Source organism: Nothoprocta perdicaria, unplaced genomic scaffold (genome assembly GCF_003342845.1).
Source record: "Nothoprocta perdicaria isolate Ctin4 unplaced genomic scaffold, notPer1 scaffold_490, whole genome shotgun sequence".
Classification (NCBI taxonomy): Eukaryota; Metazoa; Chordata; class Aves; order Tinamiformes; family Tinamidae; genus Nothoprocta; species Nothoprocta perdicaria.
The window spans coordinates 1-25,462 of NW_020455744.1; the positions used below are offsets into that span (position 1 = coordinate 1).

Here is a 25,462-nt window from a genome sequence, read left to right on the forward strand (position 1 = left end):
GGCTTTTCTCATTTGAAAGAGGCTTCTTTTTTCCTTTTTTTTTTTTTTTAATCTTTCTAAATCAAGACAAAATTTAGCCTGAGGGTTTTTTCCCTATGTGATTGCAAAGGCAAAAAAGAGAGTCCTTGGACTGGGTAGATTAAATCAGTTTAGTTAAAACATTTCAAAACATTTTGTTTGGGTATTCATCTTATAACTTTAAGACTTTGACATTTTTTGTTCATTGCAAGTGTAAAACAACAAACTGCTTTGAATGAAGCTCTCCTCACACTGTTCAGCCAAAGTTAAGATGGGACATTAATATTGCTGGGGGAATGGGAAATTAATATTGCTGAAAAATTCCCAGCCAACTCCAGTGGCTATATCCTTATTCAGCGCAATGAAACTGTTCCCCTTAATATTTTTATTTCAATAAGGAATTAGTTATCATAGATGACTGCATTTTCTGCATCTTAAATCATTTAGTGAACAAGTACACAGATTAAGGCAAGGAAAATTCACAGTAGAACTGAAGCAAGCACAAACCAGTGACAGCAGAGCTGTTGGTCAAGCAGACCTTTATTCCTTGCAAAATGTTTCTATCGCCCTTAAAAAAGTCCTTCAAGCTTTATAAAGGATATGATTAGAAAAAAATGTATGTAAAACTGTAAGAGGAAAAGTGTTGCAGGACCAGGCTGATGCTGAGTGAGCAGATTAAGGAAAACTGCCTTCTCACCCCGCAGTAGGGAGAAATAAGGTCATAAAGGGATTTAGCTTTGCTGATTAAATAATGTATGTTTCCTGTAGAATTCTCCAAATTATACACATGCAAGAAATACTTGCATATTTTCTCTGGGCAATAATAATTGTTATGTTTGCACATGCAAATTAGTTCATTTTGTGCAAGAATGACTACAGGCAATTTATATGTTCATTACCCAAAGTAAATATTGATAAGCGAATAATCAAAAGGAACTTTTATGAAATGCATGATCCTTTATATATCTTGTTTTGGAAAAAAAATCCCTTATGAAGAGAAAATGTTTTTTAAAATATAGCAATTAGTTTTAATTGTATAAAATAGTCCTCTTCTACCTATCCCCATCCAAACATGCTTGAGGTGTGCTTGCAAGGTTATGTTCTCACTGTTTGGTGAATATAATAAAATCAGCTCTCGGCTTCTTTCCCCATCTATTTTCAAGAGTGAGATTAATGGGTTATTTTCTCTATTTTGTGGAAGACAAAGAGAAGTTGAGTCCTACATGAGCTCAGTGTTCAAAAACAAATAAAACCCCATAGTCTAGTGGTCTGGAGTATCCTTGGCCCAGGGGAAGTCAGGACACAGCATTCCCTTGTCTGACGCATGGGATCAGCAGCACCCTTCTGTCCCCTGTCACATCTGTGTGTTATCGCCCATCACTATGCTCTTGAGGTGACCTTCATGAGGGTCTGAGGGGCTCCTGCCTGTAGGAGGTGAGGAGACCCTTGTGGCTCATGGGATGGATAGCCTTGGATTGGCTTCCAGCATCCTGACTCTCTGACCCTCATGTTCCTGCAGCTTGGCCCTGACCCTACTTCCTAGGACGACGACAGAGCTACTGGCTAAGGCCTCTGTGGACACCTCGGCAGGAGGAGGAGGGCGGTCAAAATGGCCTCCGTCTTCAGGAGTGAGGAGATGARCCTCATGCAGCTCTTCCTCCAGGTGGAGGCTGCCTACTGCTGCGTGGCTGAGCTTGGGGAGCTGGGCCTGGTCCAGTTCAGAGATGTAAGTACTGCCTGGCCCCACTTCATGGGAGGTGTCAGTCTTCACACCGCATTGGGGTTAGTGAGAGGCCACAGGGTTGAGTGAGACCTTCTCAAAATCAACTATAAAGCTGGCTACGCCACTCAGACTTGGCTTCTCCCTGGGCCCTGCTTCTCCCTGGGTCCTGCTCCAGCTCTGCATGCTGGACATCCCCGCGTGACCTCAGGATGATTCCCTCCACCAGCAGCAAATGGGAGCTCTCCCCAGTGGTGGCTTTGGCCATCCCAGCAAGACCAGCAGAAATGAGCATGGTACGCATGGGTTGTCCTTGGCCCTAAGGAGACCGGTGGTATGGCTCTGTCATTAGGAGCCTGTAAGATACAGCAGTGTAAATGTTTGCACAAAAGACCTTCTCCACTGATGTTAAAAATGTCTGTGGTGGTGAGCAGCATGGAGCCCAAAGCTTGCTTTCCCTTTTGTTTCTAGCTGAATCTGAATGTCAACAGCTTCCAGAGAAAGTTTGTGAATGAAGTGAGAAGATGCGAATCCTTGGAGAGGATCTTGCGTAAGTAAACGCTGGAGAAATGCAGTCAACTTCCCACCAACTGGTTGCCTGGGATTTATTTCTTTGTTAAGTGTTTTCACACTGTGAGATAGAATTAGTGGTGCAAATGGTGATATTTTCATCTGAGTTCCTGAAAGAGTTTTGTATGTGTCAGCTAATTACCATGTCACCCCGTATGGGCAAGAAATTATTACCCCTATCTTGAAAATAGTTAACTGAACTGAAAGGAGGTTAAYTAGCTTATATAAAAAGACAAAATAAATCTGGGACTGGGCAGGCGACTCAATCCAGATAAGGTGACTGTCACACCAGTGCTCCAGCTATCGGYGTGCACCTCCTGTGGCCAAGCACTGTAGCTTGGGGACAAATCCTCAAAATATAAGCAGCATGAACAATGGAGCCTGCTTTCCTATGGATTTGTGCCCCTCATTGCAATAATATCCATGTCCACCCTATTTATGGTGGAAAGGATGGCATATCCCGTTGCTAGAGCAGAAGTGTGTAGGTACTGGTTAATCTATTGTAGTCCTGGAAGGATTTAGCTGTCCTCTGAAGGACTTTATTATGGCCAGGTCATATGCAAGAGCCAAATCCCTAACACTTGGTGAAGCAGAGAGGGTCCTGCGACTTCCAAGCTGCTGCTCACAGACACAGAGGCACCTGTGAAAGGTCCCTTTGCAYCTAGCCCTCAACCTGCTGAGGGGCTGCTCAAGAAAGAGGATGGATTAATAACTCTGACAGATGGGGAAGGAAGGCAGAGGAAAGGGAACTTTAGCTAGGTATTTGCTAGAAAGCATCTCAGAAAAAAAATAAAGGCTGAGATGTAGCCCCGTCTGAGTAGCTACCACCACTCTAGCAGGACCAGCCTGAGCCGAAGGGAAGCTGCTAGGTTCCAGCATTGCTCATGGTGACATATATTCACTGGGATGATCATTGGCTGACTCTTGTTATACTTCACTTAATGCATGTGAGACCTTGACCTGGCAGGGGAGTTTGCAGCAGCCAATGACCAGGAAGACGCAGCAGAGAGAGATGCTGTCAAGACTCTTGTGTCCTTTCCTTGCAGGTTTCCTGGAAAATGAGATGGAAGGCAATGTTGAGATGCTCAAACTAGAAAAGTACCCAGAAACTCCTCTGCCTCGAGAAATGATCGATATGGAGGTACCGAATTTAGCGGCCAGGGAGAGAGGAAAGAGGATGCTCACCTGCATGTGTACATAATATACTTGACGCAGACCCTATGCCAGGAGGGATGTGGGAATTCATACTGGAAGAGCTTTTCTTGCCCGAGGAGATGCTTCCCGACTCACTGTATTATCAATTACATTAAGGCTGGTGGTGTTGCATGTTTGAAGTGTTTTTATAGGTATTAAGGTATTTTTATCTTCTGCCATAAAAACCCTGGTCCAATCTATTAACGGGAAAGACATCATTGTCACAAAAACATCTCCATCCTCCTCTCATTTAGGAGAGAATAAGAAAGTTTTTGGTGATTAGTCAGAAGAACTAATGCTAGAGTCTGCTTCACTGCCCACAAACCCRAAGACCGCCTGCTCTGGTGGCCGGATGGCTATGGTGTAGCAGTGCTGGTGCCTGACACAAGCAGTCAGTAAATCTGGATTGAGGCTGTGGAGTACTGAGWTCTCTCTGCTAACACCGAACACCAYGGAGAAGCAGCGGGGGTGAAGGGCATTTCAGCCTTGAAGKCTTGATTGTGATGTGCCATGACTGTGTGTCTTTTCAGATGTGCAGGTATTACTTTCTTCTAGCTCATCTGAAAGTTAAATTTGCAGGCTGGATCCTTTTTAAACGCTGCATATCTTTGTGACTGGGAAGGAAAATTATGCTTCCTGATGACTTTGGTTTCAGAGGAAAGGTGATTTCYTGGTGTGTTCCTAGGACTTCCTCACTGATTTTTGCCCTGTAATTATAGAACCTAACCTGATAGCCCTGTTGTAGCTCCTTTTGCAATCAGTGAATTATGGGATATTGGGTTGCTTTTGAGTTTTCCTGGATGTGCTTGGATCTGAAACAGATGGTGCTGGAGAAACTTGAGGCTGAACTGCTGGAAGCCAACCAGAACCAGCAAACTCTGAAGCAGAACTTCCTCGAGCTGACAGAGCTCAAACATCTGCTGAAAAAAACACAGGACTTTTTTGAGGTAAGAGGCCTCTTTGCTCTTCCAGGAGAGATGCTGAAGATCCTTAAAAATGTCCACATTTTTGTTTGATGCATGTCACCGATTTTTAAGCAGAATCCATTTCTCCTGCCACAAATCTGTAAGGTCATGATTCAAGTGTAGGATAGTCCCTTGGGAGACTGCATATCTCTGTGGGGCTCAAGAACCCGAGCTTTTTTTTGAAAGCAAAATTTATTTTAACTTTCTAAGACAAATTCTGTGCTCCTTCCTCTCACCTGGCCCCTTGCTTTTTTGGCCTAGCACTATGTGGAAAGCTACCTTAGGGGAGAATAATGGCAGGAAAAAAATGTGAAATTAGTTTTCAAACTGGGAATATTGAATTGTTTTTAAAACTAATGTTTTCCAGACAGAAACCAATCTGCCAGATGATTTCTTCAGTGAAGACACATCTGGGCTACTGGAGCTGAGGAGCACTCCTGCTGCTGCAGCTGCCAAGCTGGGGTCTGTATTGGTAAAAGCTTAGAGTTTGGCCAGGTTTCCCATTTGGACGCACCTTGGTATGACACCGATACACTTCCTTCAGCTTTTTAGCGTACGTTACTTGCCAGCTGTGAAGGAGTGACTGTACACGGAAAGGGAGAAGTCATCATCAAAACTATGGTCAGGATACAGGCTAATGAGGCAAATGGATTTTACTTCCAAGCCAATTCCAGTGAGCCCTTTAGCAGACACTGACTGAAAATCATTACCTTATGATATCTTGTGCTGAGAYATCTTATGATATCTTTTGCTGAGAGCCTCTGGGCTCAGGCTGAAGGGTACCAGCCCAGTCACTATGGATGGAGATGTAGCCACAGCAAAAAGCCACGTATTTCCTTGCATGTGAGGGTTGTCTAGAATAGAAAGCAGCGCCACATCTCAGAGTTAGTGGACCACAAAGTGCAATGCTGGTGATAACTTGGCAGATAGCGTAGACTCCAGTAGCTTTCCCTTACACCTGTGTGATACAGGTGTGCTTAAACTTGCTTACATTTTTTTCCCAGGCRTTCAGCTGTTCATGCTGTTTCTCCTGCAGCCACATTCAGCTCTTGTATGAGTGAAGTATATGTTAGCAGGGGGCTTGCCTTGGCAAGCGTGTGTACTGGKATGCTGTGGTGCACTTCAAAGGAGCAGGCTGGAGCTGCGAGGAATAGGAGAGCGAGAGGGAACRGACGCACGCTGCCCCTCAACGCTGCTGCCCACCACCTCCATYGCTCAGTCGCTCTCTCTATGTGTGACTTCAAACACATCTCTGTTCCTTCATTCTTAAACAGAATTGTCTATCCTTCGTTTGTTGGTGTGGGGAGGACTACAGTGTCTTAAAAGAAGAACGGCAGGATAAAGAYAGAAGTTCAAAAGATAAGAGGCAGTCTTGCAGCAACAAGACCTTTCCTAGAAGCATCTAGAGGGGCAGCAAAGCCCTGGACTATAATGGACTTTATAGTGGACTATAAAGCGTGAGACTGTAAACTCACATGTGCTAAAGGTCCCAAAAGACTTGCAACTTGGCTCATTATTTATCTTTTTAACTCTGCTCAGATTCACAGCAGGAGTAATAAAGAGGGAAAGGATGATAACCTTCGAGCGTTTACTGTGGCGAGCCTGCAGGGGAAACATCTACCTGCGGTACACAGAGATGGATACTCCACTGGAGGACCCTGTCACGGTAGGCACCAATTTCCTTTTCCTTCACTCTGCTTCTCACGTAGTCACTCGTCTTGCCTTTGCAAGACCAGGCTGCTGCCCTGGCCACCCGGCAGCACTGACTCTGCTCCCTTCGAGATAGGTGGCTGTAGATGGCCCGTAGAAGAAAGGAATGAAAATATGAGGATGGGAGAATTATTTTTGACATTGCTTTCCCCTCTCAGTGTGATTGATRTAGCTTTGTCCTGCTTGCTTAAGCCTCAGCAGGGTGGTTTTTATTATAGGTCTCTTGGACCTGGTGGTGGAGTGTTGATCCCCTCTGTGTCACTGGGTGAACCCTGCACCCTGGTAGATCTCCTCTTCCTCCTGCCCTGACTCTCTGCTCCATATCACTCCTTCCCCTGTGCCTCGTCCAGCATGCGTGAGGATGCTGGYGGCGCCTGGTCCCCAAGGTACAACCCGAGGTCCCTTGGGGAAACCCTCTGCTCTGAGCATCRCTGCTGGAAAACTGGGACTGGGGGGAAAAGAAAAAACAATGAAGAGGCTGCCTAGAAAAAGAAATCTTTTCTGCACCGAATTCTTTCTTCTGAATACTTTAAAATCTGCTGGGATTGCATTACAGAAAGAAGAGATGAAAAAGAACGTGTTCATTATCTTCTATCAAGGAGAGCAGCTTAAACAAAAAATCAAGAAGATTTGTGACGGGTAAGGCAGGCCCAGGAGCAGGTTGCAATGACTCTTGCAGAGGTGTTTACTTGTCAGCATGGACTAGCTGAATTCGGGGAGATGGGGTTGAGAGCTCTGCGAGCTGCTTTTCCGCTCCGCTGCTGTATTCCCTTCTGCTTTTCAGTTCTGCTGCTCCTAATCATAAAGTATATACATCACCTTGGCATCTGGAAATTAAAGTCCTAAACTTTCCAAAGTGGCATAGACATGTTGGGAGCCTCAGCTGCTGGGTTTTTAGCTTGAGACATCTAAAAGGGGACTGTTTTCAAAAAATAGTACTTAGCTTCCTCCCCCTGAAAATCAGGAGCCTTAGCAGATGTTATGACTTGGGTATTCAGAACATGGTAATCCCCAAACTTATTTCCAGCCTTATTGTGTTTCAGCATAAAAAGATGATGCTGTAGCTTGCTGAACCCTTTCACAAGGGCTCTGGGCAATATCTATGTAATCAGAGACAGGCCCAGAAGAGAAATGGCTTCAGGCTTCATACAGCCTGTCTTGTTTCCACTCTGTTGAGCATCTTAGAAAGATAATTCTGTTTGAATATTTTGTTACTGTTTCATAATACTGATGACTGACGGGCTTTGTTACCGAGTAAGTCAGGTTTGACGGAGGGATCTGTGTGCTGTCACCGAATCCATTACAGACACAACCCCTTGGCCAGGTGAGACCAGCAAAGCTCTTTCAGCCTGGAGAGTTTTGCAGGAGAGGAAGGGGAAAACAAATATTTGCTCTTACCTGTCGTGTGCATTTGGGACAGGTCTTTCCTTATGTTCTCAGTTTAATCAGATCAAAATCAGGAGAAGGTCAGTTTACCCAGGTGAAAGGACTGACTTCAGTCCAAATCAATCACATGAACCCAARGACCCTTGAAGCCTAAAAGAAATTCTTGCAGTGGGAACATGACATCCTCCATGCAGTTGACAGTGGAGGGCTGCAAATCAGCCTGCCCATGATCCAATGTATGCTCTCCTGTCAGCAGGGTCAGAGCACTGCTGGAAATGTTGGCAGATTCCTGTAGCTTGGGCTGTGGTATGCAAAGATGCCGGGAAGTGGTCACATGGATRTGGTGGTAGATTCATAGCAAGGAACTTGGGTTAATCCCTCTCAGCCTTTTGTAGGTGAAGGAACACATACCCACATGAGACAAATCGCCAGGATGTCCTTTGCAGAGCCAGCACACTGGTTCTCATTTAATGCCAACTAATCAGTCTAGACTTAAGGTTGTCTTTTATCTCTTTTCTTCCCCCTTTTGTTATTTGTGGCTTGTTAACATGCACATATATGTGGAAATTTTATTGAATGGCCTTTTTTTAATGTATTAATATCACAACTCTCCTTTTTTACTCTGTGGGCCGYCAGCCATCCCTGGCACACAGGTTAAGACGTTTTGTTTCATCTTTAAGGCAGGGTTTGCTATGCCTAAAGCAGATGGTAATGTTATTCCATCAGATTCAATTTCCAATTCCATCAGCCCYAGCAGAACATTTCTGCTTAGCACTAAGTCTTTGTTCACAACAAGTAAATATCCTGCAAAAATCACGACACTGGTATAAGCCGGTCTCCTGTAAGGCAGGATGAGATTTGTTTTCAGAGCAGTGCACTTCAGGTTATGCTTGTAGTCCCTGTTTGACTCTAATTGGTAACATTAGTCTGCCAATTTCATGAGCATTAAGACCATGCACAAATTTATTAGTAAAAGATGTAGAGGGAACAGGCAGGAGGAAAATGTAAGATTTTTCTTTTCTTTTCTTTTTCTTTTTCTTTTTTCTTTTTTTTTTTTTGGCTACCTGACTGCTAATGTGAATACTAAACTGGGTTTATCAATGTAAAGATTCCCTGCTGGATTCCTCCAGAGTGCTCAGAGATGTCGGTGCCGTTAGGGTGAAGCTGATACTCAGTATGCAAAATGGCTGTTAAAAGATCAAAGCAACATTGCTGCAATAACCTTATTGGAAATGTGGGAACTGTGCAGCATGGAGGAATAAGCTTTCAAGTTTGATTAAAAATCCTTATTAGGATGAACTAAGAGCTATGAAGAATAGGAAGCTGGATATAATCAGGTAGGGTGAATAACCTCTGGAAACGAATGCCAGGTGTTGAGTGAGGAGACATTCAATTCTGGAAAGGGATATTTAGCTGAAAAGAGCCTGCTGGCATTATATGGGGCTCAGGACTGATCTCTAGGCAAGTGCTTTGTATTTTGTTCAATTTGTCACTGTCCTCACTTGTACTGGTACTGGAATTGAGTTGGGAGAGCGGGCGCTGCTATATTCCATGCTCAGGTGTAGTCAGCACACGATGTTTATTTGTACATAGAGCATGCATGTTTTCCCTCCTGGGAAAGGACATAATTCTGTGGSCCAATTACACACTTTATCTTTTAATTCCATTACAAGTGCACCGATGCAGACCTTCAGCTCCCCTGAAGGATGTGGAAGAGTGTTGCCTTGTGTGGACGCTCCCTCCTGTGCTGCTCTCCTCCCCTGTAAAGAGGGATGGCACAAGCACCACGCTCTGGGGTCACTGGGCACAGGATGGAGCAGTCTCTGCTGTGCCGGTCACTAAAGCCCCTTAGCTCAGCGAGCGCCTCTCGAGTTCTGCAGCAGTGAGTTCTTGGCAGGACACCTGGGCACAGGCTCCTTGTGAACGAGATGCACATTGGCACTTGCCTTGCAGGCAGGTTTGTTGACTTTGCACCTTTCCAGTAGGCTTCTGACTTGCTTATTTCTAATTGTGTCATATAATCCCACACCGTAGGGTTCATGCAGTGGCTTGACCATGCTGCAGTGCTTACTAGTATAAGCACTGCTATGCTAGTAGCATTTTAGCCGTGCTAGAGAAGGTCATGCAGTGCAGCCAATGCCTTCTGCCTGTGCCTGTGCAAGGGTAGTGCAGAGAGAGCAGCGAGATATTTTTCCAGCCTCAGTGCAAGAGGGACATCTGTTGGCTACTGCGAGGAGGGCTTTGCCAACGTTATTTTCTCGCAGCTCTTTGCAGTCCTTGCAGCGAGGGAGAAGCTGGGGCCCTGGCACAGGAGAGAAGGAGAGGTTAGCAAGGTGTTAGCAGGGCTTCCTTATTGTGCAGGGAAATATCGGAGGCTGCAGTGTGTTAGTGCAGATCTGTTCACAACATCAGGCTTCTCACTTGAAGCCTCTGTGATGGGGAGGGCTTTTTCAGCTGCAACAGCCAAAGGCATCCTTTCCCTCATGAGGGAATAAATAAACTTCTGGACATATCTAGCAGGACACATGCAATTTTATTCAGSAATAGTATGCAAGAACTAGTGTCAGAATAGTGTTAGGCCCAAAGTAAAGTCCAGTTTCCCCCACTCTGAGGTCTGGGGAGCRCTGATGAAGAAGTCAATCAAATAAATGGTGTTTTCTACTTTTCTCTTACTGAGGCTAGATTTCGTGCCACAGTCTATCCCTGTCCAGAGTCTGCAACTGAGCGTCGAGAAATGCTTGATGAAGTGAACACAAGGATCGAGGATTTAAATACAGTGAGTGGCATGATCTTTCTCTGGGTCCTAACCTGCAGGGTTGCCTGCAGGGACTAGAGCTGCCAGGGGACAGCCTCAGTTTGTGTTGCTGTTGCAGCACAACAGAGCACAATTTGCTGCTCTTGGCCATGCAGTGAGAGCTCAGAGGTTTAGACCATATGATGTGGGGCTATGGGGTGGGCCCTGAGGTCATCATGGGGCTGAAGGAATCATAACCAATGTGCACAAGGTGCACATGGTACAAACTGGACAAGATGGTTACATCTAGCTCTTATAGCAGGATTTTGCTCCTGTGCTCATTGGCTCCCAAAGCCATGTCCTTTTGGTGGTCAGAGAGTTGGGAAGTGGTTTGGCTACAGTCTTTCATCAGGCTGTTGGCAGGGCTGAGCCCACTGTCTTTGATCATGTAATGATGAAGTGCCACCATACACCGTGTYCTGCCCTGCCTCGCTATAGAACCTATTAAAAGTACTTTTAAAACTTCTCTGGGAACACTTTGTGGAAGAACTGGGCTCTTGTATGTAGAGTGTAGCCCAACCACACTGGGTTCACAGTGAACTGTCAGCATTTTTTTAATATTTAATCTATGTTTTCTTTACTGAGGAAACTTATCTTGGGGCTATTGTCACATAAGCAATGGAAGAATAGACATGGTGGAGTGCAATCTAGCTCATTCCTATGAACATTCCCTTTCCACAACTGCCTTCTACCTGTCTTTCCAAAACCAACTGCTGAGTAGATCCTGTTGCCTCCTCCCTCCTCCTTGAGTGCTGCTTGTGGTGTCCTTACAGGTGATAACCCAAACTGAGTCCCACCGCCAGAGATTGCTGCATCAGGCCGCAGCCAACTTGTGGTCCTGGGGGATCAAGGTGAAGAAAATCAAGGCCATCTACCACATTCTGAATTGCTGTAACATCGATGTCACCCAGCAGTGTGTAATTGCAGAGATCTGGTTCCCAGTGGCTGATGCTGGCCGGATAAAAAGAGCCCTCCATCAGGGAATGGTAAGAGGCTAATGCTAATTCAGGGTCCCTGAAGCCGTTTTGAAAAACACATTGCTCATACATTGAGCATACGTTCAAGCTACCATAGTGCTGGTAACATATAAACATGAGACATGTGAGACAATGTGAAACTTATAAGAGCGATAAAGTTCTTTTCTGCTTTTAATTGAAATTGAGGTTGCCATGTGATCGCTTGGCCTCAGGTAGCTTATGGCCATAAATCTTGGCAGTTTTATGGTCAATCTGTAGGAATCAGCAGTACTGGCAGCTTGACTGCACAGGGATCAATAGCACAGGGATACTATAAAGGGTTGAGATCTAACTCTTTTGAGCCTGGCTTTTATGCCACTGCCTCTGGAAGTTTGGACCTTTGGTTCTGTGGCACTGATTTCTTCCACTAATTAGCCTGATTGTGTCTGTCCTTGTCATCTGGTTTTCAGGAGCGAAGTGGCTCTACCATTGCCCCTATCCTCACTGCTGTGCACACCAGAATGGCACCTCCCACCTTCAACAGGACCAACAAGTTTACAGCGGGCTTTCAGAACATCGTGGATGCCTATGGTGTGGGCAACTACAGGGAGATGAACCCAGGTGAGAAAATGCTTGGTTACCTGCACCTGGCTTGCCAGAGCCAAAGCAAAGCCTCTCAACTCCATCACCATCCTAAAACATACACTCGTTGATGGAAAAGTCTGAACTATGTCTTCTGATGGTTAAAATTAGTACTGTTCTGGTGCATAGCATGGATTTTCTTGGGCACAGAATTCGTCCATCTGTCTTCAGTGATTGATTCAATCAGGAGTTAACAAGCTACACAAATACAGGATTGGCAACAAATAACAAGGTAGCAACTCTACAGGAAAAGACCTAAGATAGCAAGGTAAATATAAGCTAACCTTGAAACACTGAGACAAGAAAAGGCCACCATCGAAACAGGATATATAAGCAAGAATTTGATGTGCAAAATATATGAAGAAATACATCTGCTTTACTCAATGCTAACAAGGCCTCAGCTATTAAGGATGATTTTGGCAAAGTGCCTGAGAAAAGTATTGAGCAATTGTAGAGAATCCTAGGGAGAACACTGAGAGCAAACAGAAGCCCAGAAACAGGGCTGATAGGAGAGGAAGCAATGAACTTGTGTTGTGAAATGTGATAATAATCTTCAAATACATTTTTTTCCATTTCAAAAAATAATGCAAATATCTCTTCACTGTGGTTGTTGTGGTGGGACAAGAAAAGTTGGCAAGGAAGGTGAAGGTCCAGCAACAGGAAAACGTGCTAATGGTGGAGTTAGCTCAGCACTAGATTTGATTGCCTGGTGATTTGGGGAGGCATCAGTGGACATCTCTAGTAACAGGTCAGAAAATGCTTGGTGGAGTGAACTGTTCCTCTGCTGATGGCCTTTTGTTTAGGAGAAGCTGAGATTCTTGCTGTTTGCTTCCCACAGCTCCTTACACCATCATCACCTTCCCCTTCCTGTTTGCGGTGATGTTTGGAGATTGTGGCCATGGGGCTATCATGCTGGGCTTTGCTCTCTGGATGGTTGCTAACGAGAAGAGCCTTTTGGCCCAGAAGAGCACTAATGAGGTGAGTGCCAGAGATTTGATACAACATCATGCACCCTATTAACCTAGCAAAAGGTTCCTCMACTGCATTTGATAAAGGGGGCATCTAGCATCTCAAAGGCTTAATGTTGTTCCTTCCAAGATGTTCATGAGGGGCRAAGGTAGAGATTTGGCAAGTAACTCTGCCTTGTTCTACACAGGGAGTTGGACAGGCTTGAGGAACCTGGAGTTTCCTATGGCTGGTTTTCAATGTTTATTTTTCTACCTTTTTGTGGGGGGGCCAGGACTTTCCAGAAATCAGACTTTCCTATCCATAGCTTTCTCTATGGCTAACCTGGCTGCACTCTCAGAAAGCAGCTCCTGTCAAAATCAATGGCAAAACCAATGGAGTCTGAGGACACTGCGCTCTAGGATATTAGGCTGTCTTGCAGGGAGCTGAAGTTTGCTTTAGGAAGTGAAGCTATTTATATACATACAGATCATAGTCCAACAGCTAGATACTATGCTGGGAGCACTGGGTCACCCATATAGGAGAGCAGATATGCCCAGATGAACAAGATGCCCAGATGAACAAGATTTATCCCTCTGTGATAAAATCTGAAGAGTGGAGCTGGGCTGGAGGTTAGGCACCAAGTGCAACAATTGTAAGAACAAATATTTGCTGTGGCTGAGGCAGGTGGATGTTTTTACCAAGAAGAGAAGCTGGAGTGCAGGTGGGAAGTGATTTGTATTGCCATTATTACCTCAAAGAAAGCATAGAATGGCAGAGGGTATGAAATAATTGCTGCGAGAGGATTCCCCTGCACTGAGGCCTGGTAGGACTATAGGTATCATTTGGTGGGACTGGCAGCATTTTGGTCACCTCCTCTGGGCCTGCCTTCTGCCTCTGCAGATCTGGAACACCTTTTTCAGTGGACGCTACCTCATCCTGCTCATGGGCATATTCTCCATCTACACTGGCTTCATCTACAATGACTGCTTCTCCAAATCGTTCAACATCTTTGGCTCTTCCTGGCACATCATCTCCATGTTTAAAAATAACACTTGGACGTAAGTGACTAGATTTGGGAAACAAGTCAAAACATGCTAGATGTAGTGTGTAGGCTCTAAAAGAAAGACACTGAATATCTGTGTGGGGAGGGGAAAAATTCTCTGCTGCGATTTCGCTCACAAATGAATCAGAGTTGCATCTGACTCATAGAGACAAAAACMCTATTGAAATGGAAATACAGAGTTCCTGGGACAAAACCTAGTTGTCCAGTCTGTYGTTCATAAAGCCTGCAAGTGTCCAGGACTGACACACAAGGAGTTTTCTTTGGGATGGAGAACCAACATTATAGGATCCATTTCCACACATGACTACACGTGCACGCAAACCCAGCATAGAAGTTCACTGCGAGTCAGTAACAAGAATAATGTGGCGGTCCTTAGCACTTCTCATATAAACATACCTTGGGCTGATATGGTGAGTTTAAGCTATAAAGGTGATTTCACTTTTGTCTGGTAGTAACGATATACTTCTGGGCAATACGGTGCTGCAGCTGGATCCAGCAGTCCCAGGAGTCTACTCTGGAAATCCATATCCATTTGGAATAGATCCGGTAATTAAATTAAATTGCTCTAAGATCATTTGTATTTCAATCCCGTTTCTATACAGCAGGCATATCAGTAGCTTACAAATATCTCTCCTAAAGCCATGCTGCTAAATTCTTCCTCTTTGCCCATTCTTTATGCTGTGGTTGCGATGCTTTTCTTCATCAGCTAAGGATGTAGATACAATCATCCTTTCTCTTTATTTTTCTTTTCTTTTTTTTTTCTCCTCTGTCTCTGGTAATTTTGCACAGGCAGTAGCAAAATGATAAATAGGAAGGAATTTTGGTTTTGTTAGAGGGTGGTCTTGTGCTCTAATCTCTCCTCTCTCATGAGACTGCTGCACCCAGWTTCCTTACATGAGTGTTTAATGTATTCCACAGCTGCCTCAACAGTTTGAGAGTTAGGTCCTGATTTCCATGCAGTGTATTTAACACAGAGACTATGAAGTAAACGGTAATATTATTTAACTGATCTGTCGTGCTGCTGTGGTCTGCTTTCTGTTTTGTACTGTTCTCTATCATGTATTTAAATGCTATCATTAACATCAAACTTTCCTGTTTAAATCTTAAAATCAGCCAATTARCATCTGCTTTGCTGGATGCGACCTTATTTCAGTGGGTTCCACAAAGAAACACTGGTTTATCTTGAAAAGACTGAAATAAAATCATAACATTATTCTAAATATTAGCTCTTTCCTCTATTAAATGAAGATAGTACTTTATACCTCTAAGGCAAGAAGCCTGACAGAGCGAAATGTATTATAAAGATCATGCAGATTTCTGTCACTTGGTGWCTTCTTATTGGAACTGATAGGAGGAAATTGATGGGCATCAAAGTTAAAACTTCCACAGATTTGTTATTGAGCAGATACCTGAAAGTCTTGTTCTTCTGTCTCTCTCTGCTCTGCAGATCTGGAATGTTGCATCAAACAAGCTGACTTTCCTGAACTCCTACAAAATGAAGATGTCAGTTGTCATAGGGATTGTACACATGATTTTCGGCGTGATACTCAGTCTCTTCAACCACATGTGAGTCTGCTTCACTGGGCCTCTTGCTGTAGCACACAAGTCCCCATCTCTGAAATCTCAGAAACTTTGGGCACAGCCTTATTTATTCCTTTATTTATTTCCCCTTACAAATGTACTTGCAAGGATTAGGCCTTCTAGAGCATTTTCCCAAGCTTAAAATTCCCCGAGCTATTCACTTCTGCACTTTGACAGCATCAAACTCAGCATTCCCTATTATAAACTGATTGTCCCTCCAAGCAATGCCACATACTTTAGCACATAGCTTTGGCATTGCAAACAAGCAAAATATTTAGGCTGTTCCTACTATAACAATTTCTACTTACCACAGAAAATGCTGGCAGTCAAGTTATCTGTACTGCGTGGACTATGTGTTTTTTCTTCAGTGAAATCATGATCTTCACTAATTGCAAAACTTAATTGTGATCATTTACATAATTTTAAGACAATTAAATATAATCCTAATAGCTTATTAGGAGTGACATAAAGCCAACTGAGAAGGCTAATTAGTATTTAGTCCATCCTTATACATGTATAGACTGTTTCACTTGTTGCTAGGTCAGTGGCAATACTTCTCTTCTGGATGCCCTGTCTTAGTACTGTTTGATTGCTCTTCCCAGTGCCACTCAGGCAGTTGGTCACACTTGGCACCATAGTGCTGAAATCAAAAGACTGAGCTACAGTGCTCAGTTGTGGGTCTGGGAATTGAGCTGGTGCTCAAACTAGTGAGCTGAGATATGAAACCACGTTGACTGGGAAGTGGCCTCACCAGTATCCTTCTAAGCTGGATGTTTTGGACTAGCAATTCAAATTGTACCTTTCTCCAGTGCAAGCTTAAGAAGTGCCCTGTGCAATGCCCCTTGCTGCTGTGGACACAGAGCCAAGTTTTCTCTTTTGCTTCCTCTCTTTGTGTTCTTGATTCTGCAGATGTAATAGAGTGCACTAAAATAAAAACATGTAGTATCTCCCATTATTGAGATGATTACTGTCACCCTGGAAGACAAAAAAACTCTTTTTCTAGTTTAGAGACCACTGAAACTATGCACAGTGTGTGTGCGTGTCAGTCTCCTGACTTAAGGAGGCTTTGGTCAGGATCTCTATCTGTGATTTTCTATAATTCTGCCTTTGTTCTTTCTTTCTATGGGTATATTTTGCCCCCCAGAAAGGAACAGTTATATATATAGTGGATGACCCTGTCTTGCAAGACTCACCGGAACTGGGAGGCGTGTAGTGATCATCAGAGACAGGAAGCTTTTGYAGCTGAGGGAAATGACAATTGCCCCGACAGGTTTGAATCTATCCCTGATCTGACCTTCCCAGCTTATCACGTTTAACTTTGCCATGCTTTGAAAATAGTCATTTATTTCAATGTGTTAATTCTCTGAGATACTGAGATATTAATGAGTCAAGTACAGGAACCTGAGCAGAATCAGTATGAAAAAGCACTGTATTAAGTAATGATTTTTAAGGATTGCAACTACAGATGTCTTTCTTGACCAACAATACTTGCTAGGCTTTTTATGTTGGTTTGCAAAGGCATAGTACTGTCATACTTTGCAGCAAACTTGTCCTGTATTTTTTTACCTTTCTCTTCTGATTCTTTGCAGCTACTTCAAGAAATACATAAACATTATCCTGCAGTTCATTCCAGAGATGATCTTCATTATCTCTCTTTTTGGCTATCTGATTTTCATGATTATTTTCAAATGGTGCCATTTTGATGTCCACTCATCCCAGAGTGCACCMAGCATTCTCATCCACTTCATCAATATGTTCCTGTTTAATTACAGTGATCCTACAAATGCTCCCCTATATCTGCATCAGGTATGGATAAAGCAACTCAAATCTGCTGTACCTGTTTGCAGTTGAATAGCATTTTGAATCACAAAGAGGTTGTGAAGGGTGGGCAAGAGAATGGGGAACAGGCTCAGAAACTCAGCTACTCATGCCAGTCATGTAAGTGAAGTTTGTTCTTCTGGTTCACATGTGTAAAGCAGTTTTCCCATCCTCCAAAAAGTCACTAATTAATATTTTGCCTGGTAACAATTTCCAAAGAGACCTCCAAAGAGAAGCTTTTTCTTTTTGTGAAGAAAATCCTTCCCCCCATTAACTCAGTCTATGCTATCCATCTGGGTAGCTTCAATGCAAAAACCATGAGGCCAACCCTATTCAGGGGTTGGTTTAGATGTGGGGATCTGAGATAGTCTTAAAAAAAAAGGCAAAGTAAACGTATTTTTTATAATGGTGGTGTGTATTTTTATTGTTGTTTCTTTTTGCTTATTTCTTTTAAACTGAATTAGTTCCCTAGTTCAGTTGAAAGTGTGATACTACAATGCATGAGCACCTTAAAATTGGCATTGGTGGTGTGGGCAATATATTATCAAACCTGAGTTACYTGGGTTCAGTTCCTTTCTGGAATTGAAGGTGGATAAATAGCTCTGGATCCCCAGRTTTTCAGGGGAGAATTTGAACAACACGGCTCTTTTTGCAGCATTTCTGCTTTGATCAAAGCAAGGAAGAGCCATTAGCCCAAGCATATGGTTTTGACATTCTCCTGGAACATAGCAGAGCCAGGGTCAAGCTGGTATCTTTGGGCTTTATCAAATTAACAGTTTTCAACGTGAAAGCTTTCATCTCCAAGTCTCCAACCATCTCTAGCTGGCAGTGCTTACTTCAGCTACATTCACTTCCATGACCTCACAGAGGAGATTCAACATAGAAGGGGGATATACCTATTGAAATTTAAAGCTATTTTATAGAATCAGGTTTCTTTTACATGTAGTGACTAAAGAAAGAAAAAGTGACTTTTTGCTTTTCTTGTCATCTCTTTTACAGAAGGAAGTTCAGAGCTTCTTGGTCATATTTGCTCTGATTGCCATTCCCTGGATGCTTCTAATCAAACCTTTCATTCTCCGAGCCAGCCATCTGAAAGCACAGCGCATGGTAAGGGATGTGGATCTGCTACTGTTTCAAACATGGAGCTTCAGCTCAGCAAAGGCAAAACTGAGCAGGCAGCCCCCAAAAGTGTTTGCAATGGACTGCCTCTGATGCTAAAATTCCAGCAGTGGTTTCAAAGTGTGTTTTATTGAACATATGCTAAGAGACATTTGCCTGAGCCACCCAAAGGTGCTTTTGCTCACATCACCATTTTTGCTGGGAGAGGACCTTTTGCACATCACTTTTTGCTGGGAGAGGACCTAGGCTCATACTAAGCTCTTTCAAAAGCAGCATCCAAAACCAGAGGTGTTTGAAAGAGACTGACACGCTCATAAAACCAACAGTGGGCCCTAGCAGAGGCCTCTGTTGCCTGTTCACAGCTGTCATTGACACCAGGTTGGCTGCTCAGTGCGAACAGGGGCTCTGGGTTGCTCCCAGCCTTGGAGATATCACCACAGTTTGAAGAGGGTGCTTGCCTTGAAAGCTGTTGTCTGCTTTCCAGCAGTGCTTTCTTCCCCAGATTGTTGTCTTCACGTTATCAGAGACCTCCTTCTCTTGGGCTCTGCAATTTGCCCAGCTCTTCAGCCTGTAATTGCTGCAGCTGCATCAGTTTCCCATTTGCTCATTAATTCTCTCCTATATTACCTCAACGGTTCTTTACTTGTCTGTCATGAGTTACTTCTCTTTATAGTTGGAAATAGTGCCTGGAGTACTTTTTACAGGGCACAGATGTTCCCACTGGAAGAAAGTGATGCTAGTTGTGCTGTGTGACCTTTCCCCACCCAGTCACTTCTGACCTATAACTGAAAGCCAGGTCCCATAGGGACCTTTGCAGCCCTCTCTCTGTGCTATCATTTGTTGYTATGTCAGTCTTCGGGGATTTGGATGAAAGCTTGTCATGGATGACTCCRTCTCCCATTTTTTATGCTGGCAACACCTGACATCTTTTCCTCACCTCCTCTTCTGCCCTTGTATTTCATTCTGTGATTTATATATGTTACCTGTCTGATTACATGTTAGATTTACACAGATTTATACATTTGCAATGCAGGGTGTTCTCTGTGCTGACATTCAGGTAAATCAGATTAAGCAGGTGTGACAAAGATTACTTGTGCAACAGGAAACAATACATTGTTATGAGGCTCAGCCCATGAAACCTCTTAGAAACTAGAAAGAACGACAGAGTAGAACCCAATAGAAGCTGTGAAGTCTTGCTGTGAAATGTATTATACTGTGTAAAAGGTGATACTGTATACTGTAATCCTCTTGGTAGTCCTTCCGTGGGCTTGGTCCAATAACTCCATGTCTCTCTTGTACTGGATAGCTCTGCGCTGGGCACAGTATTTCACGGGTGGAGTAGAGGGGGAATGTCACTTCCCTCAAGCTGCTGGCAATGCTCTTCCTAAAGCACCTCAAGATACCATTGACCTTCTTGGCCACAAGGGYGCATTGCTGGCTCATGGTCAGCCTGAGGTACAACAGGACTCCCAGGTCCTACTCCACAGAGCTGTTCTCCAGTAAGTCAGTCAGGCCCAGTCTGTATCAGTGCATGGGGTCATTATTCCCCAGGTGCAGGATCCTGCACTTCCCTGAGTTGAACTTCATGGGGCTCTTCTCTGGCCATCTTTGCACCCAAAGTCAAGGTGTGCTGAATGGCAGCACAGCACAGCACTCTTGTGTATCAGCCACTCCTCCCARTCTTATATCTTCAGCAAACTTGCTAAGGGTGGACTGTGTTTCTTTGTCCAGATTCTTGATGAATAGGTTGAACAAAATTGGAGAAAGTTTTGTGATCTCTTGGGAAATACTGCTAGCTACTACAAGACTCCAAMATATACTTTGCACATTGGAACAAGTTTTCAGTTTACCTGGCTGTCTGCTCCTCTGGTCTGTACTTCATTGACTTATCTGTGAAAATGTTATGAGAGGTGGTATTAAAAACTTTACTGATGCCAAGGTAGACACCATCTTCTGCTCATTGTCTAATGATGTTTCTCATGGTACTAAGGAGGCATCAGAAAGATGAGGAAACTAGTTCCAAATTGTGTTGGAATCATTGGAAAATACTCTTGAAAAGAAAATATCAAAATATAGTTATTTGGTAGGAATAATCAATTTCTCTTGTCTTTGTTCAATAACTCCTGAACTTGCACTCATACCCATTACACAATTCTTACGTATCATGAGGTTAACAATGAAGTCCTGTGCTGTAATCTGCTTCTTTTTGGTACCAGCCTGTAGGATGACCCCAAAAAATCACATTATATTTTCSTTTTGAAAGATTCGGTCTCAGGCCAACTCAGGAAATCCTGCAGATGAAAGCGAAGCAAACATCCCAGAGGCCAACCATTCCAAAAAAGTTGCCCAGGGAGGCCACAGTGGTGGTCATGGAGGACATGAGGAGGATGATGAAGAGGTAAGAAAACCTGAACAGGCTAAAGATGTGAAACTATTGTTTCAGACAAACACAACAATACAAAATGCACAGCCAAAGAAGACTCCTGCAGAGTTTCCAGTCCTTCCTTTTAACAAGATGCCAAGATATTCTGTATTAGCAATTTTTCTTTCCAAACAGAGAACACTTTGCTTTTTAATTGAATAAATTCTTCTAACTTGTTCCTAAAGTTTTGCCCGGTGTGGTCAGACATTCCTGCAAATCTCAAGCTTTATCTTCTGCAGGAGCACTGTTTGACTTCCACAATGTACCCAGAGAAAGTCAAGACTTTCCAAGTGTCAGCAGGCTTTTCTTGCTTTAAATTGCAAAGATGCATTTAGAAGTCTGCAGGCTACAGTGTTGGCTGAGGAGAAAAGTCTTCCTTTGGCAGATATTGTCAAGTGCATACAGAAATTTCTGCATACAGAAATGTGAAATAAATGAAAAGAGGTTCAAACCTTCTAGAGGTATGAGATACCAACAATATTTTCTGTAGATATGACTGATGGAGAAGGAAACAACACTCAGAACACTTAGAAGATATGTTTATTAATTGACATCTCCCAAAGGCATATGCCAGTAAGCAGTTATTCAGAAAACCTCAATTGTAAATAAAAAGAAATCAAAATGATTAGTCTCATTTGGATTGCCATTTTATCCTGAGTTTGAAATTGTGAGACTGGACTCTGACCTGATTCTCAGCATTTGCTTTTACCTGGAATTGTATTTCTTCAGAGGAAAATACATGAGAAAATCATAGAGAAGGGCTATTTCTCAAAGCAGTCTTTTAGATCTGTAAAATATCCTCATGTTGCTCAGCACATAGCAAAGTAAAGGGAGGAGTGAAAAGAACCTTTTGCTCTGTCAGTGAACTGCCCTAAACTAAGAGTAATAAGAAATGCTTGTTTTTATATGTTGTTTCAGTTCAACTTTGGAGACATATTTGTCCACCAAGCTATTCACACCATTGAATATTGCCTTGGCTGCATCTCCAACACAGCATCCTACCTGCGGCTCTGGGCACTAAGCTTAGCTCATGCAGGTGAGTGATTGACTATACGTCCCTTACCTCACTGGCAAATCCATGCTGACTACTGTTTTTACTAGTATTTGATCGTTTCTTGTAATTTTGTAGTTGTAATTTCATAATTGTCATTTTTTTTCTTCAGGAAATCAAATTTTTGTGGAAACAAAATGTATCTTGAAATGATTTGCTTGAGATCAGATTAATTCAAGCATTTTGCAGTAGTCATATTAGTTTTTAGTGGTGCTTCCTGCAAGCACCACTAAACCATGGAGCTCCTGACTGCATTTCCTGACTGGGAATGTTGTCTACAGCCTAGAAGAATCTGCCTAGTGTATGGCATGGTAGGAGGTGCAGTCCACATGTGCAGTACAGTTCATAGAGGTAAATGTTGTACAGTATCCTGGATTTCCCAGGAGGAACTTGCTGTAGAACTTAGTGGATACAAATAATAGTTGGTAATAATTTGCAGTAAGAAGTGATTGGAAGCCAACACACTGGAAGACAAGCATTTAAAGAAAATACAATAGACCAAATAAAGAGCTTAGCTAAGGGCATGTTATATGCTATGCCAAAATTCTGTCTGGAAAACCAACATATTCCTCTGCAGCCTTACAAAGTGGATTTTGATAGGAATATTTTTCCTGAGAGTTGCAATTGCAAAGGATCCCGCACCTCTGTTGTYACCTAAAGTAATAGGTCATTGAATTTCAGTCTGAATATGACCTACAATTTCTCTATAATGACTTTWAAAAAAAAAAAAAAAGGAAAATAAGACTGAACTGGTGGCTAGGCAAGCAGCAAATAGTCTTAAAAAGAAGTTCAAATTAAACTGATGGCATGTCATGGCAGGTTACTATCAGTCCTAGGAGCAATCTCATGCTGACTTGTGATGCAAAGCAAAACAGCACAATGAGGTTCCAAAAGAGGGAAGGAAAGCAATGGAAAATAATCTGCAATTGCTTCTCCTGCCCCATTCATCACGGGGAGACAAGGTGACCATACAACATTATTATATTAGGCCAGCTCATCTAACTGGGAGAAATGGGTGAGCTTTGAGCTAAGTGCTGTGGCCTGTGTTGCATTTGTGGAGGTTGCTCAGCATTGTTTTCCTTTCTTTTCATTTTGCAGAGCTATCAGAAGTTCTCTGGACCATGGTGATGCACAATGGGCTCAACAACAGCAGCTGGTCAGGCCTCATTGTCATGTTCATCATCTTCGCAGCGTTTGCAGTGCTGACTGTAGCCATCCTGCTAATCATGGAGGGGCTCTCAGCCTTTCTGCATGCTTTGCGTCTTCACTGGTAGGTGCATCAGTCTGTGGGAGTTTTTTTCTGGAGCACTTCTTGGGAGGAATAAGGCTGTAACTGAGGTGGCCATGCTAGTTAATGTTTGACACACACCATGAATTCAGACATCAGTGTCCCTAGGCAAAGATACGAGAGAGATGTCTCTGAGGGAGGAGAGCTCAGAGCTCTCTCTTCTTCCTCTGAGCTGTCTTCTATGGCTTAATCTTCAAGAGCCTCGGGAGACTGGCCCTAAACCCAAGCTTCTAACTCATAAGTGAGCAAAATCCTTCAGGCACACAACATATGTATACATAGGATAACATGGGTTCAGCTTCAGCTGAGGTGTTTGACTTCTGTTAATCACTAATGGCACMTATGCAGTTAGCCTCAGATATCAGTAATAGTGCCATATCTGCAGTCACAATCCCACTGGGACACTTTAGCTGGTATCATCCAGCCACTAGCAACATTTGTGGTCTACTGGATCAGAGGTGCCAGGTCAGCAAAGACAGACAGTGCCCATGCAACATGGAYAAATGCAGCAAATGATGACCTCAGCTGTCTGCCCAGGTCAATGAGCTGGGCCACAAGGGCCAGCTGGATGTGAATGGGAAGGATGAAGGGCGCAGTCACATCACAGTGCTGCATACCCCAGTCAGGGTTACATCAAGCAAACCAGTTGGAGATTAGATATCAGCAAGAGTTCAGCTGGGGCTACAAAACCTGCTGAAAATCTGGGACAACTCTCATATCATCATCTCAAGGGGTGCTCCTGGCTATTTTTGCTCAGTGACAAATCAGCTTCAAGTTAGTTCATCCTTGTCATAACTGAGGACATCTAAACACACCCTCAGGTTAAGACATAGAGCAAGACTAAGACAACAAACTCCCCTTCACGACCCCGCCTTCTCCCTTAGCATAGAAAAGTTGTGGCCCTTTTCACCATTTAACATCTCAGCACTAATAACAAACACTGCCAATGAAAATCAGTGTGGAGGTGCAAGTTGTTGTGTTGGAGATGGAGGGAGAAGGGGATGGGGATGAAGTGTGACAGGCAGCATTTTGCTGTGCTGCATATCAGGGTGGTAGAGCTTGTCCTCAGGTGCACAGAGCTGCTAGAGCAGGGTAGGATCAGAGTCTACCAGGCAATCGAGCTCCTGCTGGCTAGCCACACCAAGGGCATTTCCAGGCTGACTTACGAWAGGCCAGACCAGATGTGTGCCAGGTAGCTCTCTGGGGCTGATCCTGGAAGGAACCTGTGCTTCCAGCTTGGAAGCCATAAGCCCTCAGTTGCTCTCTTTTCCCCAGAGGATGCCATGTTTCAGCCTCTACACTGGATTTGTGCACCCTTCTCTTCCAACCTTTGGTGCAGTTTGCAGTGGATGTGAAGCCCCTCTCTGCTCTGTCCTGCAGGGTGGAGTTCCAGAACAAGTTCTACGTTGGAGCAGGATACAAATTTTCTCCCTTCTCCTTCAAGAACATCATAGATGGCACCATGGAAGAATAAAGTCAGTGCATCACTTCCTCATTCCTGAGAGCAGGTTTTGCTTTCTCTTAATTTCCTCATGGGATATATAGAATAAAACAGAGTAGGGTATGATCCTGAAAAGAAGAGCTGTGATGAAAATGTTTTAGCTTGGCAAGAATGCAACTCTCAAAGCTAGCCATTTTTCCAAGCAGCACTGTATCAACAACCAAGAGCAACAAAGATATGACATTAACCAGGCTGTGTGGACCCTTGTCTGCATGTCTCCACTGAGGTCTGCCAAGCAGTTGGATCTCAGCAATTGGTTGGGTTGGCTGTCTACTGCTTGCTTAAAAAGATGAAATGTACCTTTTTGAATTAAATTGATTATCAGTAATCTACTTACATCTGTTTTGTGCCATTCACTGCTCTATCTTTGTGGTGTATTTCTTTCCCAGGAAAATAAATCTGGGCCGTTTCTTCAAGCTGTGTTTGATCGCRTGACACCAATTATCTTGCTTAGAAGACTGTAGCCCTTCATTTAGCACACAATACAAAACAGCTTAAAGGCAGATCATATTGCAGGCTTACAATTTCCTATACGCTTTAGTACATCAACCCTCTTTTTATCTGATTTGCTCCAGGGCTTAACAGTGCTGGATTATARACTTTTACACACGTCATCACTTAAGAAAAGTGTTAGTTTTGAGCAGTGTAAACAGAAGAATGTGCTAGTTTGTATTTTGGCAGCTTATTTATTTTTCCCTATTGACTTGTTTCTCATT

General features: G+C 43.4%; 1 protein-coding gene across 1 annotated transcript; it reads left to right on the forward strand.

Moving 5' to 3' along the window:
- The first annotated feature begins 1,615 nt into the window (after positions 1-1,615).
- Positions 1,616-24,719, forward strand: ATP6V0A4 (ATPase H+ transporting V0 subunit a4). Its single transcript, XM_026047320.1, has 20 exons — positions 1,616-1,744; positions 2,210-2,288; positions 3,355-3,449; positions 4,324-4,449; positions 4,835-4,929; positions 6,007-6,133; positions 6,734-6,816; positions 10,246-10,339; positions 11,131-11,343; positions 11,784-11,934; positions 12,794-12,933; positions 13,804-13,961; positions 14,419-14,512; positions 15,414-15,532; positions 17,137-17,353; positions 18,365-18,472; positions 20,748-20,882; positions 21,825-21,942; positions 23,056-23,227; positions 24,626-24,719. Exons 1-20 carry the CDS (start codon positions 1,628-1,630, stop codon positions 24,717-24,719), a joined length of 2,535 nt encoding a protein of 844 aa, XP_025903105.1. The 5' UTR covers positions 1,616-1,627.
- Positions 24,720-25,462: the final 743 nt, after the last annotated feature.